The following is a 17,810-nucleotide window of genomic DNA, read 5'->3' as shown; positions in this document are numbered from 1 at the left end:
CTATTCATTCATTTATATATAACAATTAAAGGTGTATTAGTGCTGTTGGCTATTTTATATTGTTTTGTGTGTGAAAATAAAAAATTAATTTGTTTAACATAGTACCAATGCTAGGGAGGTCTAGAAAGTGTGGTTGTCCATTCTTTAAATTTGTAGATGTAAAACATTTTAGTATAGACTGATTAATAAAAAGAACTCGTTCAATTATTTTTCAAAATATATAAATTGCATGTTTGTTAATGCTACCCTCTTGTTTTAGAGTCACTACTAGTGTAGCACTTTTTACAAAAAAAAAGTTGGTTATTTTTAACAATGTAGGAGACCATGGATCAAAGCTGAAACGGACCAATTTGGCTTGTTTATAACTAGTTTACGATTTAAATTAATTTAAGTGAGATAAGTTCATTTCATAGTTTGTTTTTCAGTTCATCTGTTTTTCATATCATCTTTAATTTGATTCCATCAGCTCATTTTCGGGGCAATCTGTTTTTCAATTCATCTTTAATTTGTCTTATATTTTCATTGAAATTTCATAGAAATTACGGAGTGTAGGTCCCACACAAACAGGCCACCAGTTTGAGGTTGTTCATTTGAATTTTTTGACTTCACAATTAAGACTATATAAATCCTCATGAGGGGCAGTTTGAATATGCATCACTACCAAAAAAAAATCACAAAGATTTTCATTAACATAATGAATCCTTGTGTTTTTGTAATTTTCTCACTTCTCTTGCTACATGCTGAGACTATAACTTCCAACCAATTGGGAGGAGGAGATGAAAATGGTATTATTATGAGAAAGTGTTCCGATAAGGAGAGACGTGCTCTTCTTGATTTCAAAGCTCACCTCCAAGACCCTGATGAAAGTCTCTCTACATGGAGTGCTGAAGAAGAAGAAGAAGATTGTTGTAATTGGAGAGGAGTCACTTGCAACAACCAAACAGGTCGTGTCATCGAGCTAAATATTAGATTCGGTGGCCTTGAAGGTGAGGTTAGCAATTCTTTGCTTAACTTAAGCTACCTGACTCATCTTGATCTTTCATTCAATTCTTTTCATGGAACCATTCCCACCTTCATTGGTTCCATGACTCGTTTAAGGTACCTTCACCTTGGTTGGAATGAGTTTAATGAAATCATTCCCATGTCCATTGGTTCCATGACTCATTTAAGGTACCTTAACCTTGGTTGGAATCATTTGAATGGAGCCATTCCAAGTTTCATTGGTTCCTTGACAGAACTAACGTTCCTTGACCTGTCAAATAACTCTCTTTATGGAACCATTCCTCAAGAGTTTGGAAACCTCACCCACTTGCAATACCTTTACCTTGAAGACGTTGGCAGATGTAGAGTTGAAAACATAGAGTGGTTGTCCCATCTTTCTCATTTGGAGGCACTTGGAATGGATGGGATTTCCCTTGCCAAACAAAAGTATTGGTTAGATGTGATTTTGAGTCTCCGGAAACTATCATGGTTAAGTTTAGATGGATGTGAGCTGTCACAGGTCATGTATCTATATTCTTCTTCATTTCTCAACTCTTCTTCTTCATCTATTGTTACCCTTGATCTCCGAAACAACAATCTTAACTCGTCCATATATCGTTGGTTGCTCCCATTGACAAGCAATAAGCTTCGTTTTCTTTATCTCAATGGCAACATGTTAGATGGGATACCCAAATATCTTGGTAACCTCTGTAGTTTGGAAACTTTGGTGTTCCATAACAACTCTGTTGTTGTCAAATTTCCTGATTTTCTCAACAACTTGTCGTCTGGATGCACATCGCTTACATTACAAGGGTTGTATGCTGGACATAACCGATTTATAGGGACACTCTCCAATGAGATCCTAACATTCAAAAATCTTTCCATTCTTGATATGAGCTCTTGCAGTCTAGGACCACGCTTCCCCAAATGGATTCAAAAAATCAAAAAACTTACCGCTCTTGATATTGACTACAATGGAATTTTAGACACGATTCCTCTGGGGTTTTGGGACATGTGGCCTTCTCAATTAGTATATCTGAATCTCTCTTCCAACAACCTCAGTGGGAAAGTACAAGATTTATCATCAAATTTTGGCAACAATTCTAGGATAGATTTGAGTTCCAACAGATTTTATGGTTCTATAACAAATATCTCTTCCACTGTGGTATTACTAAATCTTTCTAGAAACAAATTCTATGGTGGAATGTCCTTCTTATGCCAAATTGTCCATGGGTTTTTAGCTGTTCTTGACCTCTCCCATAATTTTCTAAGTGGACAACTTCCAGACTGTTTGTGGCATTTCAAAGAACTAGTTGTTCTTAATCTAGAACACAACAATCTCTCTGGAATGCTTCCTCCCTCCATTGCATCTTTGATAAAATTGGAGGTATTGTATTTGTACAAGAACAACTTATTTGGAGAATTGCCTTTGTCTTTAAAGAATTGCACAAGGTTAAGTTTTTTGAATTTGGTGGCCAACAAGTTTTCTGGTAACGTGCCTGTTTGGATTGGGGAAAACTTATCAAGGTTGTATGTTCTTATCCTGAAATCAAACTCATTCTTTGGAACCATCCCTTTACAGTTATGTCAGTTGGCTAATCTTCAAATTCTGGATTTGTCACTGAACAATCTCCATGGACCCATCCCCTCATGTTTGGATAATCTTACAAGCATGGTTCAAACAGGTTCATTACCAACACATAATGTACATTCCTATTCAATTAAATTGTTTGTCCGAAGACATGGTTCTTATGCTGAACTTGTTGCAAAGTATGTTGACCATGCAATGATGGAGTGGAAAGGATATGAACGTGAACTCACCAGTACTCTGGGATCGCTAAAGAGCATTGACTTGTCAAGCAACAACTTAACATGACAAATCCCATCTGAAGTGGCCAAGCTCTATGGACTGCATGCACTCAACTTGTCAAAGAATTGTCTACTTGGAGAGATTCCGGAAAAAATTGGTCAACTGAAACAACTTGAAACTTTGGATTTATCTAGAAACAACTTGTCTGGAGAGATGCCATTTGGCATGTCTAGTATGAATTTTTTAAATCATCTAGACGTGTCATATAATAGCTTGTCAGGGAGAATTCCATCCAGCACTCAACTGCAGTCTATTGATCCTTCAAGATACATTGGAAACCTGAGACTATGTGGACCTCCCCTTACCAAAAAATGTCATGGAGATGATGAATCCGAAGTACCACATGTCATTGCTGAGAGTGAGGATGGTGGGGAAGACACATATGAATTTTGGGGGTGGTTCTATATTGGTGGAGGCACTGGTTTTGCTACTGGATTCTGGATTGCATGTGGTGCTCTACTTGTCAATCGTCGTGGGAGACATGTTTTTTTTCATTTTTATCATAGATGCACAGATTTGGTTTATGTGAAAGTGATGGTGTTCTTTGCAAATCTGCAAAGGGTTGAACATAGATCGTCTTGTAAAATCATGCTTCACTTGTATTTGACAGGGTTTTTAAGTCCCTAATATCAATAAAATTACCATGGGTGGCCTTTCTCCATTTGTGTGAACTAAGGCAACATGAAAACTTTATATTTTAAATCTATTTAATTAATTTTGTATATTTTTAATGAACAATTTTATAGGACAAATCTCAATGTAGGTTATCTGTGGAAGTGATACTAAAATATGGTCCATCCATATACACTTGTTACTCACATGCTTTAATTTGTGGGTAATTTACAAAAAATTGGCTAAACTAGACTAATAGATCGATAAACAAAGAACATGAACTCTAAATAAAGCAGGATTTCATTTTAGACTTTCTATGAAAGCAGGCTTTTATTATATACTAGAATAATTATATCCTTTTGATTGAATTTAATTGGCATACATTAGGTTTAATACGGAACTCCTCTAATTAGAGTATATTTCTTACAGATTATGAGGTTATATCTTTCTGTGTATTTTCTCAAATTACACTTTATGTTATAAGGTAAGCGGTGTTGTAAAAATCCCGATTAGGTCCCGATTAATCTCCGATTAATCCTTAGACGCTACTTAACCGATTAGAGAGCGCCTATCGATTAATCCATGCATACAAAATGACTAAAACAATAGAACCCGATGAAATTTTAACACTCTGAAGAAATTATATTTCAATAGAAACTATTTGAGGTATGATTAGTGTTGTATTTATCATATTAACCTATTTTGTTATGATATTAGTGGTATTTATGAACTTTTATATGATATTAGTCATATTTAATTTTTTTAAATCTAACAAATTAGCAATTAATGGTCCCCGATTAATCTCCGCCTAGCCGATTAATCCATTGACCCCAGTCCACCGACTAGCTAACGTCGGACGATTTTTACAACCTTGAAGGTAAGAATGATTATTAGAAAAATATATCCAAATTCCAAGTAACAATTAGATATCTGATTAGATAGCCATCATTCTAGTTATAATACCTCCCAAAAAGTTAATTTTTTTTTCATTTTTATATGATACTAGTTTTTAATTTACAAAATAATCACAAAAACAATAATCTTAAAATGTTTGATTTTACAATTTAATCCATCATAGCCAATGTTTTAAAAACTAGATCGGCCATCTTAAACAGTAGGTCCAAAAACCCGGATGACGTCCTTGGGGGGGGGGGGGGGACGGGGAACTGGGCAGCCACAAATGGCCTAATTTTTTTATTATAGATTTTTATTTAAAAATAAAAACTTAGAATAACGATAAGAGCCCATTTTTTCTAGAGCGGCCAGGACCTTTGATGATATTTGATTCCTCATCACCGGCGCTAACGATATCATTATTATTTATAATTAAATATAAAATTATAAAAAAAATACAAAATATAAAAATAACCTCCTTGCAGCCGGTGGATGAAAATTTCACAGAAAAAACCTTCACTTATTGATTTATAAGAAGAGTCCTCTTTACATATTTCTAAATAATGTGATTAATATAATAATAAAAAAACATGTGAAGAGAGATCAAAGGGAATATGTAGCATTTTGGTGGATTGTTGTGTGTCCCACATTTTGACTCAACAAAGAAAGAAGTGGACAAAAACCGTAAGACCGGACCAAAAAAAACCCAAACCGGTCCAAAAAAAAGACTGAACCTTTACGAGACCGGTCAGGGTCTGCTAATGTGTGTATGAGATTTGTTTTGGTCTTGGTTGTTGTGATTGTAAAACGACTTGTCTACCTCAAAAGGAAAATCAATCAAAATAGTGTGGTTAAACCCATAGAAGAAAAACGCGCAAACAATAACTACATTGGTATGAATTGTACGGTAATAGTCACATACATACAAAAAAATTACCACTTTAAAAAAGTTGTATACATATAAACCAGTAAATCCAAGATAATCAAACAATCATGACCCAATCCTCAATATTAATTGGTTTGAACTGATAAAAATATATTTAGAAAGTGGAAGTAGACTTACTTGACAAAATCATTGCCCATAATCATTTTTAAGAGTTTTTAACTTCTTTTTTTTTTGGTATGGGCCGGTACTATTACATGGTTTTTCTTTGTAGGCGGTGGTAGTTTATTCTTTGCATGTTCCCATATTTTTTATTGTTATGTAATTGTAATCATTCACTAAGTATGGGGCTTGCATTTAATGGGCCCTAACGCATTTGCCAAGCAAAACAGGCTACACTGTTTGTGGGCCACTTCGTCTTACTGCTTTTTGGTTCGATGAATTTCGAGCTATAGAGGCACCGGTGAGAGTGAACTTATGAAAGTGAAATAAACGCAGTAGCAGGAAAAAGAGAAATCAACACTTAAAAATCCCAAATTCAAGCTTACTATTGATCATAGCTCATATGTTCTCCAAGATCTGGTACCATGTTTCTTATCATTACATTGTTGAATCACCATTGCATTCCTTTTACATTATTAGTCAACACTACATTCTTTTCTACCAAATACATTCTAATTGTTCATATTCTGCAACGTTCATAACATGATTAAATTTTATAGTTAACAAAAATGTAATTAAAATGTTAAAATTTTATAGTTAATAAAGATGTAATTAAAATGTTAAAAAGTTTTGTATAGATGGTTAATAACAAGAATTCATTTAATTTTTCTAAAATAGTTAGATTATGATCTAGTTGATTATTATCTCTTGATGGAATATAATCTTTAGGAATTATCTCCTAGATTAGGGTTATCCTTTTTGAACTAAGATTAGTTTTAGTTTCCATAAGTTTTTATGTTTTCTACCTTAGAAATTTATGGTTATTGTTTTTATACTTACATTGATTTGTGATTAATCAAAAATGAAAAGGTTATTCATTATTTTGTTCTTCACTACTTATTGGCTACTGTTGCCACATCTTTCTGCATTAAGTGGTACCAGAGCTAGTAAATTTCATTTGCTCATCTTTATTGGTTTTCACAGTAATTTTTAGTGCATAATATCAGAAACATATGAAGTTTTCATGCCTACAAAGAGTGATCTTGATAATAGTCACCATGGTCAATTAAAAACTCTAAAATCATGCCACAACATCCTAATTAAAAGGAACTGAATGAAAACTTCTATTAATTCAAGAAACAAAACTATTATTAAGTTAGTGACATGTGTTAGGATCGAGACACTTAACACACGACTCTAAACACACACAACTCACGAAAAACAAGAACACGAGGGATTTAACGTGGTTCGGTCCTTCTCTGACCTACGTCCACCGGTAACTAGGAATTTATATTTCTTGGTGCTAATCTGCACTCTTTCTTTGTTACACTAGATACAAGTTTTACAAATGAAAGGAAGAAGCCTATTTATAATATTTTGAGTCGTAAGCCTTTTCTTCCATTCACATACATGTGAAATTGATAAGGCCACCATTGTTGAAATTCTGCAGCCGTAACAATTTTTCCATGTTCACATGAGAGTCCTTATTTCCTGCCACTTCTTTTGACTAACCCAATGGCTTCACACTCAACAATCTCCCACTTGAAGCCACGTAACAATCTTCACCATTGCTTCAACTGTGTATCTGTATTTCTGTAAAAAATTTTGATCTTGACTCCTTCCTAGTTACCCTGGCCTTCTCTTCAATTTACCTGAAGGCTAGTTGAAGCTTCCGTTAGCTCCAACACATCAGTCATGGCTAAGTCTGCCACTGAACTGTTCTTTGTCTCCACCGGCTCCCACTGAAATGAACTGCCCGATCCTGGAACATCCTGAGAACAAACGACACTCTCCATGTGAAGCAGATAATCTGGAGAGACTTTTACAGATGGAATATTGGTTCTCTTAACCCACTGTGTTCTGGGTATTCTAGCTGAAGCACAGCCCTTGCTCCCACTGCTATGAATGCCCTTGACTGGTTTTTCTGAACCGTTCCAAACACGTTCAACCTGAATCTGACCTGTGACTCTGGGTTTGCCATCTGCAAAGCAAACCTTCTTCTGTCCACGAGACTCTATGAACCGGATTTTGTTTTTCTTCTGAACTGGGACGGTTACTCTCCCAGACGGTAAACTGACCATATATAATGAACCCCTCTTATGTCCACGAGCTATCACAAGATTTCCTTTGACAACCTTCCACTGCCCATTCTTGAACTTAACCTCGTGTCCCTGTTCATCCAACTGCCCAACAGAAATCAACTGTTTCTTCAGACTTGGAATTACCCGGACATCCTTCAAAGTCCATGGACCAACTGGAGTCTTCAGATCTAAGTCACCTATGCTCGTCACATCAAGAACCTCATCGTTCGCCAGTCTTACCTTACCAAAATCCCCTTCTTTCAGATTCTGCAGTGCTTCACGGTTGTGGGTAGCGTGAAATGAAGCACTCGAATCCATAACCCAGGAATCCACATTGCTCTCCACACTACAGATCAAAACATCATCATCTGAATGGTCTACTGCAACGTTAACTTCTTTCTTGTCTTTTGGACATTGATTCCTGAAATGTCCAACCTCTTTACAGTTCCAACAAGTCACATCATTTCGAGTCCTCAAATGACTCCTTCTCCTGTTCCCACTCCCACTACCTCTGTTATTTCTTCTACCTCTAACGGCATTCAATTGTTCACTTGATGATTCCCCGGAATTTCTTCGTCTGACGTCTTCGCCTAGAATTAAATCCCGAATTCCCTCAAAAGTGAGTCATTTCGATCCCGTGGAACTAGTAACGGCTGTAACTGTTGCAGACCAACTGTCAGGTAATGATGATAACAGTAGTAAAGCTTGAACTTCGTCCTCAAATTTTATTCCCACTGACCCAAGTCTGGATAAAATCGAGTTCAAATTGTTGATGTGTACTGTAACTGAATTTCCTTCCCTCATCCTCGTGTTGACTAGTTCCCGAATCAGGAAGACTTTATTTGCTGCCGACGGCTTCTCGTACATATTAGACAATGCCTCCATGATTCCCTTTACTGAGGTCTCCTTCAAAATGTTGAAGGCAACATCCTTTGACAAAGTCAGTCTAATAAATGTCTTGGCCTTCTTATCCAAAGTCTCCCAGTTTGCCTGGGTCATCGCCTCCGGTTTTTCATCTAAAATTGCGTCCAAGTCTTTCTGCACGAGCAAATCTTCAATTTACATCTTCCACCAACCAAAATCTTTCCCATCAAACTTCTCAATCCGAAGCTTACTGCTTTCTGCCATTTTCTGAAAGATTAGGGGCTAAACTGCAATTTTCTAAAAATTCAGGGGCTAAACTGCAATTTTCTGAAAGTTCAGGGGCTAAACTGTAATTTTTCAAATCTGCTACAGTGTTGCTACAGTGCCTGCTGGCGTCGCCGCTGACGGCGTGCTACAGTGTCTGCTGACGTCACCACTGACGTCGTGCTACAGTGTCGTCTTCTCCGGCGGAACTTCGGTGCTACAGTGTCATCTTCTCCGGCGATTTCAGGTACTACAGTGTCGTCTTCTCCGGCGAAACTGGTTTTTCCGGTTACTATTCCGTCAAACCTTTGACCGGCGATTTGGACGTCTTCCGGTGGTCAAAAAATTTAGAAAAAAATATTTTCGGAATCTTTGGAACGAGACCTTTCCAACGGTATACACCAAAATCGTTTTTGACGAAAAAAAATTCCGACCAAAAACTGAAAATCACCCTCTGGAGCTAAACCAAGGCTCTGATACCACTTGTTAGGATCGAGACACTTAACACACGACTGTAAACACACACAACTCACGAAAAACAAGAACACGAGGGATTTAACGTGGTTCAGTCCTTCTCTGACCTACGTCCACCGGTAACTAGGAATTTATATTTCTTGGTGCTAATCTGCACTCTTTCTTTGTTACACTAGATACAAGTTTTACAAATGAAAGGATGAAGCCTATTTATAATATTTTGAGTCGTAAGCCTTTTCTTCCATTCACATACATGTGAAATTGATAAGGCCACCATTGTTGAAATTCTGCAGCCGTAACAATTTTTCCATGTTCACATGAAAGTCCCTGTTTCCTGCCACTTCTTTTGACTAACCCAATGGCTTCACACTCAACAACATGTATATGTAATCATATACACTAGTTAACACTCGCTTACATACATATATACATAAATCAGCATATCAACTTATCAAGAATACAATCATTTATTTCAACTAACTTTCACTTGGGCATTTCTACAAACACATTGTATGCATATCAACGTTCCTCAAGACCTACAGTGTTATTCATACAATTGCCACAAAAATGTATCTAGAACGCATTTAATTAGTTAATTTCATCTGAAAAAAAAGGACTGTGTACCTTATCAAAAAGCGAATATACAACTGATTATCTGTGAACTTGTGAGGAAGATTGAACATGAAACATTGAAACCTTTGGGAGGAGAAGAAGAACAAAAGGAAGAACTACGACATGCCAAATCAATAGCTACTTCTTTGAAACGACCTAAAACAGATTATAAAGGTTAGAACTAACGACATCAACATGTATTAGTGATACTAACAAAAACCAATAACCAACTCACTGGTAACCCAAGAAGCAATCCATAAAGTAAGAACTGCAGAGTGATTACTAGTGCTTACACATTTTAGGCTCTTTGTGTTGGGGATGCAGTAAGGTGATATATATAGCATCCATCCAGCTTCATTCCCTCAAATGTTCCATGCATTGTAAAGTGTTTCCCCTTCCTGCAAGAAATCCAGAATGCATCTAAATGATTGATCAGAAAACAATTTATTAGCAACGAAAGAGTGATGCACGCTAGGTCTTTTTAAATCAGTTGATAAGAGTTTAGGCCTACAAGCATTCAAACACCAATAACACTAATACATACATAAAGCAATACCAGCCATTGTTCTCTAATTAAGCTACTGATTTGATACATCAGCTTCAGTAAACTGAGTTCCCTCCTTCCCCGTTCAGCAACTTATACAACGTGTACCAGTAATCTTGCCCACCATCGTGGTGCTGCCTCCCCCCACTCGATCAGCAAGTTATACATGTACATTTATGTTCCTTTTTTTGATAAATTTTTTTCATTAATTTATCTAATTATAAAATAGAGCGTGTTATTGTGACCTATGTGTATGTTTGGTGTTTGTTTATCTATTACGAACTTGATGTAGTGTTATTTTTGTTCATTAATTCATTTAACTAGGTTTTGTAATATTCATTAATTCCTATGCCTAGCTAACTTTATTAGTTTTACTTTGTAATTTTTCATATAGGTGTTCTTTGTTTATCTAATTACTTGTGCTAATTAGAGTTTTTAACTGTGATGGTGAATATTGAGGAAGAAAACTTCTTAAGTACTATTAATTTACGTATTGAGTTGTTCACGATATAAAACATGTTTCTCATTTTCAATTTGTCTTTCACTTGAACAATTTGCCCAGATCTTAAAAAGTAATATATAGAAATGTTAACCAATAGTTTGTGCATACATCAGTTGAAGTTCTATGTTTGTTAAATGAATTATAATTATAATTTTTTTGGTTATATAATTAATATTTTTTTTTGGAAAGGCAAATACAAATATATACTAAATTACTCGTAAATTATTCTACATATGTCCAAAGTGGGACTTGAACCTTCGACCTCAAGGAGTGAGGGCAACACCAGCAATATTTCAAGACTATAAGGCTTTTTATTAGTTTATTGAAGAGAAAATTTGGAGAGAAAATTCAACTTTCATAAAACTCATGAATGACCATTCACATTACAACATCACCACTTAAGTAGGAATCAATAGTTTCTAGAAGCAAAGTAACTCTTTGATAATTTAAAGACGAAGACATTTGTCCATATTATACATCCTACAAAATAGCAGGAAAATTACGATAAACTCTGAGCTAATTCATGAGGACATCAAGCCTTGAGACACTAATCCTTATATAAACTAGCAAGTTGCTTCTCTTGCTCAAGGCATATACCATCCGATGCTTATGTGACACCTTATTTTGATTGTGAATGTTCATTAAAGAATCAAGAGCTATGAACAAAACAAACTCCTTGTGAAACAATGTTTTACATCTTAAGCAGTTATTAAGCTTTGTAATTGTTTTATGTGTAAATTACAGAAGAGAAAATTCATGAAATAACCAAAATTGAGGGGGTGTTTTAAGCATTTAACCAAGAAATTTTGAGTTTTGGAAAATGACCACGAGATCCGCAGAGGGACTCTGCTGATTGCTTTAAACCTCTTGGGAACGATGAATAGTACCGATGAGTTGACGTGACATCGCTAAATGACAAAACATATTGGGGTATAATGGTTCCGCAGAGGTGTCTCTGCTGATCCATTTAACACCTCTGCGGATCGCTAATTTTCATAGAGGAACGGTCGAATAAGGGGTAAAATCGGAAAATTGCCAAAACAAACCCATTCCTAATACCCTTACTGTGGAAGATTGTTGTGGAAAGAGGAAGGAGGTGAATCGAACACGCTGAATCGATCATTCCGATGGTTTGCCGATCGCGGATTGTGGAACAACTACACTTGGATGTGTTATCCGATGCCTATGGAACACATGTAATTTTTTTTTTCCACCTTTTGAAATTGTATGAAACCGTAATTGCCTGATTTTTGAATTAATTATATGTTTGTGAGGGTGCATGATACTTTAATTGATTAGTAAATCCTGATTTTTTGCCAGGAAAGTCTTTTTTCTCCGAAGAACATATCTGCAGAGCTGTATTGATGAAGAACAGATCCGCAGAGGAGCCTTCTGCGGATCGACGTTCATCTTTGGGGAATTCATATTTTTTTTATTATATATGCAGAATTGGTATTATTAATTTTTTATTTTTCGATTTTGAGTTACATACTCTATTAAAATGCGAAATGGTCATAAGGCAACACCATGGGTGGCCATTCTTCAACTTTGTGCTCAACTAAGGCAACCTGAAAACTTTATATTTTAATTCTAGTTAATTATTGTTGTATTTGTTTCTGATAAACAATTTATAGGACAATTCTCAATGTAGGTTATCCGTGGAATTGATGCTGAAAAATGGTCCATCCATATACACTTGTTACTAACATGCTTTAGTTTGTGGGTTGTTTACAAAAATTGGCTAAACTGGACTAATAGAGCGATAAACAAAGAACATGAACTCTAAATTTGCGACTTTCAGTTTAGAGTTTCTATGAAAGCTGGATTTCGTTATATACTAGAATAAACTATGTCTTTTTGAATGCATTTAATTGGCATACATTAAGTTTAATACGGAACTCCTCTGATTAGAGTATATTTCATAGAGATTATGTGGTTAAGATGTCTTTCTATGTATTTTCTCAAATTACACTTTATGTTATAAGGTAAGAATGTTTATTAAAAAAATGTATCCAAATTCCAAGCAACAATTACATATTTGATTAGATAGCCATCATTCTAGTTATAATAGCTCCCAAAAAAACTTCATTTATGCGATTGGTGATTTATTTATTTTTTTCATTTTTATATGATACAAGTTTTTAATTTACAGAATAACCACAAAAACAAAAATCGTAAAATGTTTAATTTTACAATTTAATCTACCATACCCAATGTTTTAAAAACTGAATCGGTCTTTTTATTGGTTCGATGGTCAAATAGTCGGACCGGTCCAAAAAAACCGGATGACATCATCATTATTTATATAAAATATAAAATTAAAAAAAAAACAAATACAAAATATAAAAATAACCTCCTTGCAACCAGTGGATGAGAGTTTCACAAAAATACCTTCACGTATTGTTTTATAAGAAAAGATATCTTTTCATATTTTTGTAATATAATTAAAGTAAAGTAAATAATGTGATTATAATATAATTAAGAAAAAGCATTGAAGAGACGTAGCATTTTGGTGGTTTTGAGTCCCGCATCGACTCAACAAAGAAAGAAGTGCGCAAAAACCGTAGACCAGACCAAATAATGACCGAACCATTTCGAGACCAGTGTTAAGTCTGTTAATGTGCATATGAGATTGTTTTGGTTTTGGTCGTTGTGATTGTAAAACAACTTCTTTGCCTCAAAATAAAAATCAATCAAAATGGCATGGTTAAACCCATACAAAATAACAACAAACAAAAACTAAAACGGTATGAATTGTACAGTAACCTACATACAAAAAAATCACTACTTCAAGAAAAGTTGTATGCATATAAACCAGTAAATCCAAGATAATCAAGTAATCATGAACCAATCCTCAGTATTTAAATAAAATTAAAGCAATAACAAAAAAAAGAAAAAAAAAACTAAATTGTCATGGTTCTTTTTAATCAAGTAAAGACTTTTTAACTTTTTTTTTTAAAATGAGCCGGTATAATTACATGGTTTTTCTTTGAAAGTGTTGGTAGTTTTTTCTTATGTCCCCATATTTTTTTTTGTTATGTAATTGTAATCATTAAGTAAGTACGGGCTTGCATATCATGGGCTCTGACATATTTTCCTAGAAAAATAGGTAACACTGTTTGTGGGCCACTTCATATTATTGTTTTTTGGTTCAATGATGTCAGCTACAGAGAACTTATGAAGGTGAAACAGAAGCAGTAGAAGGCAAAAGAGAAATCAGCACTAAAAAACCCCAATTCAAGCTTACTATTGACCATAGCTCATATCTTCTCCAAGATCTGGTACCATCTTTCTTATTGTTTGTAAATTTAGAGGCTGCTTTCCAAAATTCATGTTGAATAACCCATGTTCATTGGTTAATTGATGCTATCTGAGACACTTAGTTTGATTTACTTTCTACATTCCGTTGTATAACTCTTATATGAGTATTGATCATGTTCAGTTAGCTATAAGAGAATGAATGGATCTAATCTAGATGTTTTTCTTAATGTTTCTCACATATTTTAAGACCAAATCCAATTATAAGATCAGATTTGGTTATCAAGAAGGATAATTTCTTAAGATATAGAAAAAGTTGTATTAGTGTCCCAGACTCTCTAGAGTGTTTCTTCTCCCTCGTTCAGGGCCACACCCACTACAATTAATCAAAAGTTTTGTTGCCCTCATTACATTGTTGAATCACCATTGCATTCTTTTTACATTATTAGTCAACACTTCATTCTTTTCTACCAAATACATTCTGAGTTGTTCATATTCTGCAACGTTCATAACATGATTAAATTTTATAGTTAATAAAGATGTAAAATGTTAAAAAGTATAGTACAGATGGTTAATAAGAAGTTTTGATGCCTCCAAATAGAGATCTTGATAATAGTCACCATGGTCACATAAAAACTCTAAAATCATGCACGATATGGTTAGGGATGTTTTGTTTGACATATTTAAGCGTGCCGGGGTTTCCGCTAAGAAAGAGGCACTTGTTAATTTCTTGACTGACCCGACAGAAGGAAGGTCAACCCTCAGACCGGCTGACATTTTGATTTTTGGATGGGTCGGAGGGAAACACGTATGTGTGGATCTTACAGGGGTATCCCCTCTCGTGGGCCTGAGGGCTGGGGGTTTCACGGCGGGACATGCTGCTTTAAAAGCAGCTACAGGCAAAGTCACCAAACATGAGAGATCGTGCATGGAAAATCAACACGTGTTCATACCATTTGCATTTGATACGTTTGGTTTCCTCGCACCGGATGCGGTAGAGCTTCTTAAAAGAGTACAACGAATCATGCATAGTAATGTTATATCCCCTACATCTTCGGATGTAGTCTTTAAACGAATTAGCTTTACCATTCAAAAAGGCTTAGCGGCACAGCTTGTTGCCCGTTTGCCATCTCACTCATTGTACGATGACAATTTTTAATGACCGGGGATAAACTAATGTTTAAAAAAAAATCATGCCACCAACATCCTAAAAAGAACTAAACGAAAACTTCTATTGATTCAAGAAACAAAACCAATATTAAGTCAATGACATGTATAAGTAATTATACACATAAATCCCCCGTGCTTCCTTCTTACCATATAAGCGACACCCACATCCAGTCGATTGTTCCTTCCATCGGAGACCCTCCTCCGGCGCCGACCTTCCCGTCGGAGTTCCTCTACTGCGGCAAAACAATCGCTCCTTTTTTCCTCCTATTTCTGAATTGTTGGGAAGTTTAGGGTTTGTGGTGGAGATCTGGATACCAACTTGGATCGTGATATCACATTCCGAACTGATATTTCTACCCTATGCCTGGGTTACAAGAAATTCAGCCTAGGATAATCCAAGTGGACACTTACGTTTCTAGGCACAGAAAACGCAAGCCAATATGCTAAAGATTCTGTGAATGTGGGATGAAAACGAGAGCTAAAAATGTAACCCTCTTCTGGAAAGGAAGAGGTGTTTATATACTAAACACGATTAGGGTTTCATTAGATTCGGGCCGTCATTAATTGCTTTGGAAACAAGTAATATTAATCCGGATTAGGGTTACCAAAACTAACGAGTTTCGTTAGTTTTACCATAATCACCTCTTCTGGAAAGGAAGAGGTGTTTATATACTAAACACGATTAGGGTTTCATTAGAGTCGGGCCGTCAGCGGGACCCCAGCCAGGGGCTCTGCCCCTTGGCCCCCGCTAGGGGCGCTGCCCCTAGACCCCGCCAAAGGGGCGCCGCCCCTTTGGAAACCACGGACCCCCGACTAGTCGTCGAACCAGCTTCTGACTCGATCTTATACATGCGTGCACTCCGCACAACCCCATACATATATTAGAGTACAAATCATGAAGCCCCTTAGCTCACATGTTAATTGCAGTTACTTAAAATTACATGGTGACACTAAAATCACCAACAATCCTCCCCCATTTTAGTGTAACCCTTGAAAAAACATAACCTTATCAACAACAAACCAAACTAGTACATAATGAAAATATCGAAACGATTGAATTTCCACTTAGTATCATATAGTTGCAAATACTCGAGAATCAGGGTGTTCTAAGAATTGAACCCATCAACCCATTTGAATACCAAAAAGTAAAATACATACTAGTTTATTGAATTTCTAGCATAATACAACTTGACACTATTATAAAGCCGTGTGTCCCAATCCTCTCATGATCGTATCAAGGTCAAGTCCACAACCTCTTGAAATGCGGCTACACTTCACAATCACGTAGGTAACTCCTTTCCATGTATATGCACATACATTTATCAAAGGAATTATTAAGAAGTTAAACTTCAACCTGGCTAACTTGCAGAACCGAACACACACCTGGGATGAATACTTCATGTGTTCCAATCTATAAGTATGAGCTTTCCTCATTGAATTCAACTCCTAACATTATATTAGGATGGAATTAGGTGTCTCATCATTATAGAACTAAATGGAGTTTAATCCCATCCCGATTACAGACTTGTGCACTAAGTCTCTTGTCAGACCTTTAGTCAAGTGATCTGCCAAATTTTGTTGCGATTTCACAAACTCAACTGAAATCACACCATTCATGATTAGTTCTCTAATCATACTATGTCTAATACCTAGGTGTCTAGACTTGCCATTATAAACCTGGCTATATGCCTTAGCCAAAGCGGTAGCACTATCACAAAGGATAGAAATAGGTGCTATCGGTTTAGACCACAAAGGAATCTCATAGAAAAAATTCCTTAGCCACTCTGCTTCTTTACCAGCAGCTGCTAACGCAACAAACTCAGATTCCATTGTCGAGTTTGTAATGCAATATTTCTTCTTGGAAGCCCAAGAAATGACACCTCCCCCAAGCAAGAATACCCAACTAGAAGTTGAGGAATGGTCCTCCATGTTGGTAATCCAACTTGCATCTGAATGACCTTCTAAAACCGAAGGACTCCCTAAGTAACTCAAACCATAATTCATGGTTACCTTGAGATACTTAAACACTCTATTCACTGCCTGCCAATGTTGAGCACTAGGATTGCTAGTGTACCTGCTCAACTTACCCACAACAAATGCAATATCAGGTCTGGTACTTGTCATGGCATACATCAAGCTAGCAATAGCCTTAGAGTATTCCAACTGTGAAATGGGAATACCATTGTTTGGCATTAATTTCACACTTGGGTCCATAGGAGTACTCACAGGAGAATACTCGGTAAAATTAAACCGCTTGAGAATTTTCTCAATATAATGACTTTGAGTCATTACCAATCATTTGTTCATCCTCTTAATTCTTATTCCAAGAATTACATCAGCCTCTCCTAAATCTTTCATGGAAAACTTGGATGACAACAATTTCTTTGTTTCATCCACTTGATTTTGGTCAGTACCAAAAATCAACATGTCATCTACATATAAGCAAATGATCACTCCAGCCCTAGTAGCATCATCAAATCTACTATAAACACATTTGTCACATTGGTTTGTTTTGAAACCAAAAGACAAAATCACCTCATCAAATTTTTGATGCCATTGTTTAGGCACTTGTTTCAGCCCATACAAAGATTTGACAAGTTTACAAACCATATGCTCTTTACCGGGCATAATAAAACCTT

General features: G+C 35.9%; 2 protein-coding genes and 1 long non-coding RNA gene across 4 annotated transcripts; 2 read left to right on the top strand and 1 right to left on the bottom strand.

Moving 5' to 3' along the window:
• Positions 1-694: 694 nt before the first annotated feature.
• On the top strand, positions 695-2,857 carry LOC145121804 (receptor-like protein EIX1). The gene has a single exon (XM_079057505.1). The coding sequence runs from the start codon at positions 695-697 to the stop codon at positions 2,855-2,857; it is 2,163 nt and encodes a 720-aa protein (XP_078913631.1).
• Positions 2,858-3,004: 147 nt separating this feature from the next.
• LOC145121803 (receptor-like protein EIX2) lies at positions 3,005-3,478 on the top strand. The gene has a single exon (XM_079057504.1). The coding sequence runs from the start codon at positions 3,005-3,007 to the stop codon at positions 3,476-3,478; it is 474 nt and encodes a 157-aa protein (XP_078913630.1).
• Positions 3,479-9,301: 5,823 nt separating this feature from the next.
• On the bottom strand, positions 9,302-10,447 carry LOC145122777 (uncharacterized). Of its 2 annotated transcripts, none has more exons than XR_013714732.1 (3): positions 10,242-10,447; positions 9,991-10,095; positions 9,302-9,853 (listed from the first exon to the last, which is right to left on the bottom strand). It is a non-coding gene; the product is annotated as an uncharacterized LOC145122777 (long non-coding RNA). The 2 variants fall into 2 exon arrangements; XR_013714731.1 differs by having other exon boundaries at positions 10,254-10,447.
• Between the last annotated feature and the right edge of the window lie 7,363 nt (positions 10,448-17,810).

Source organism: Lactuca virosa, chromosome 6, assembly GCF_052849685.1.
Source record: "Lactuca virosa cultivar CGN04683 chromosome 6, Lactuca_virosa_CGN04683_v6, whole genome shotgun sequence".
Taxonomy (NCBI): Eukaryota; Viridiplantae; Streptophyta; class Magnoliopsida; order Asterales; family Asteraceae; genus Lactuca; species Lactuca virosa.
The sequence above is the reverse complement of the archived record's forward strand: the minus strand, read 5'-3'. Positions and strand labels throughout refer to the sequence as shown.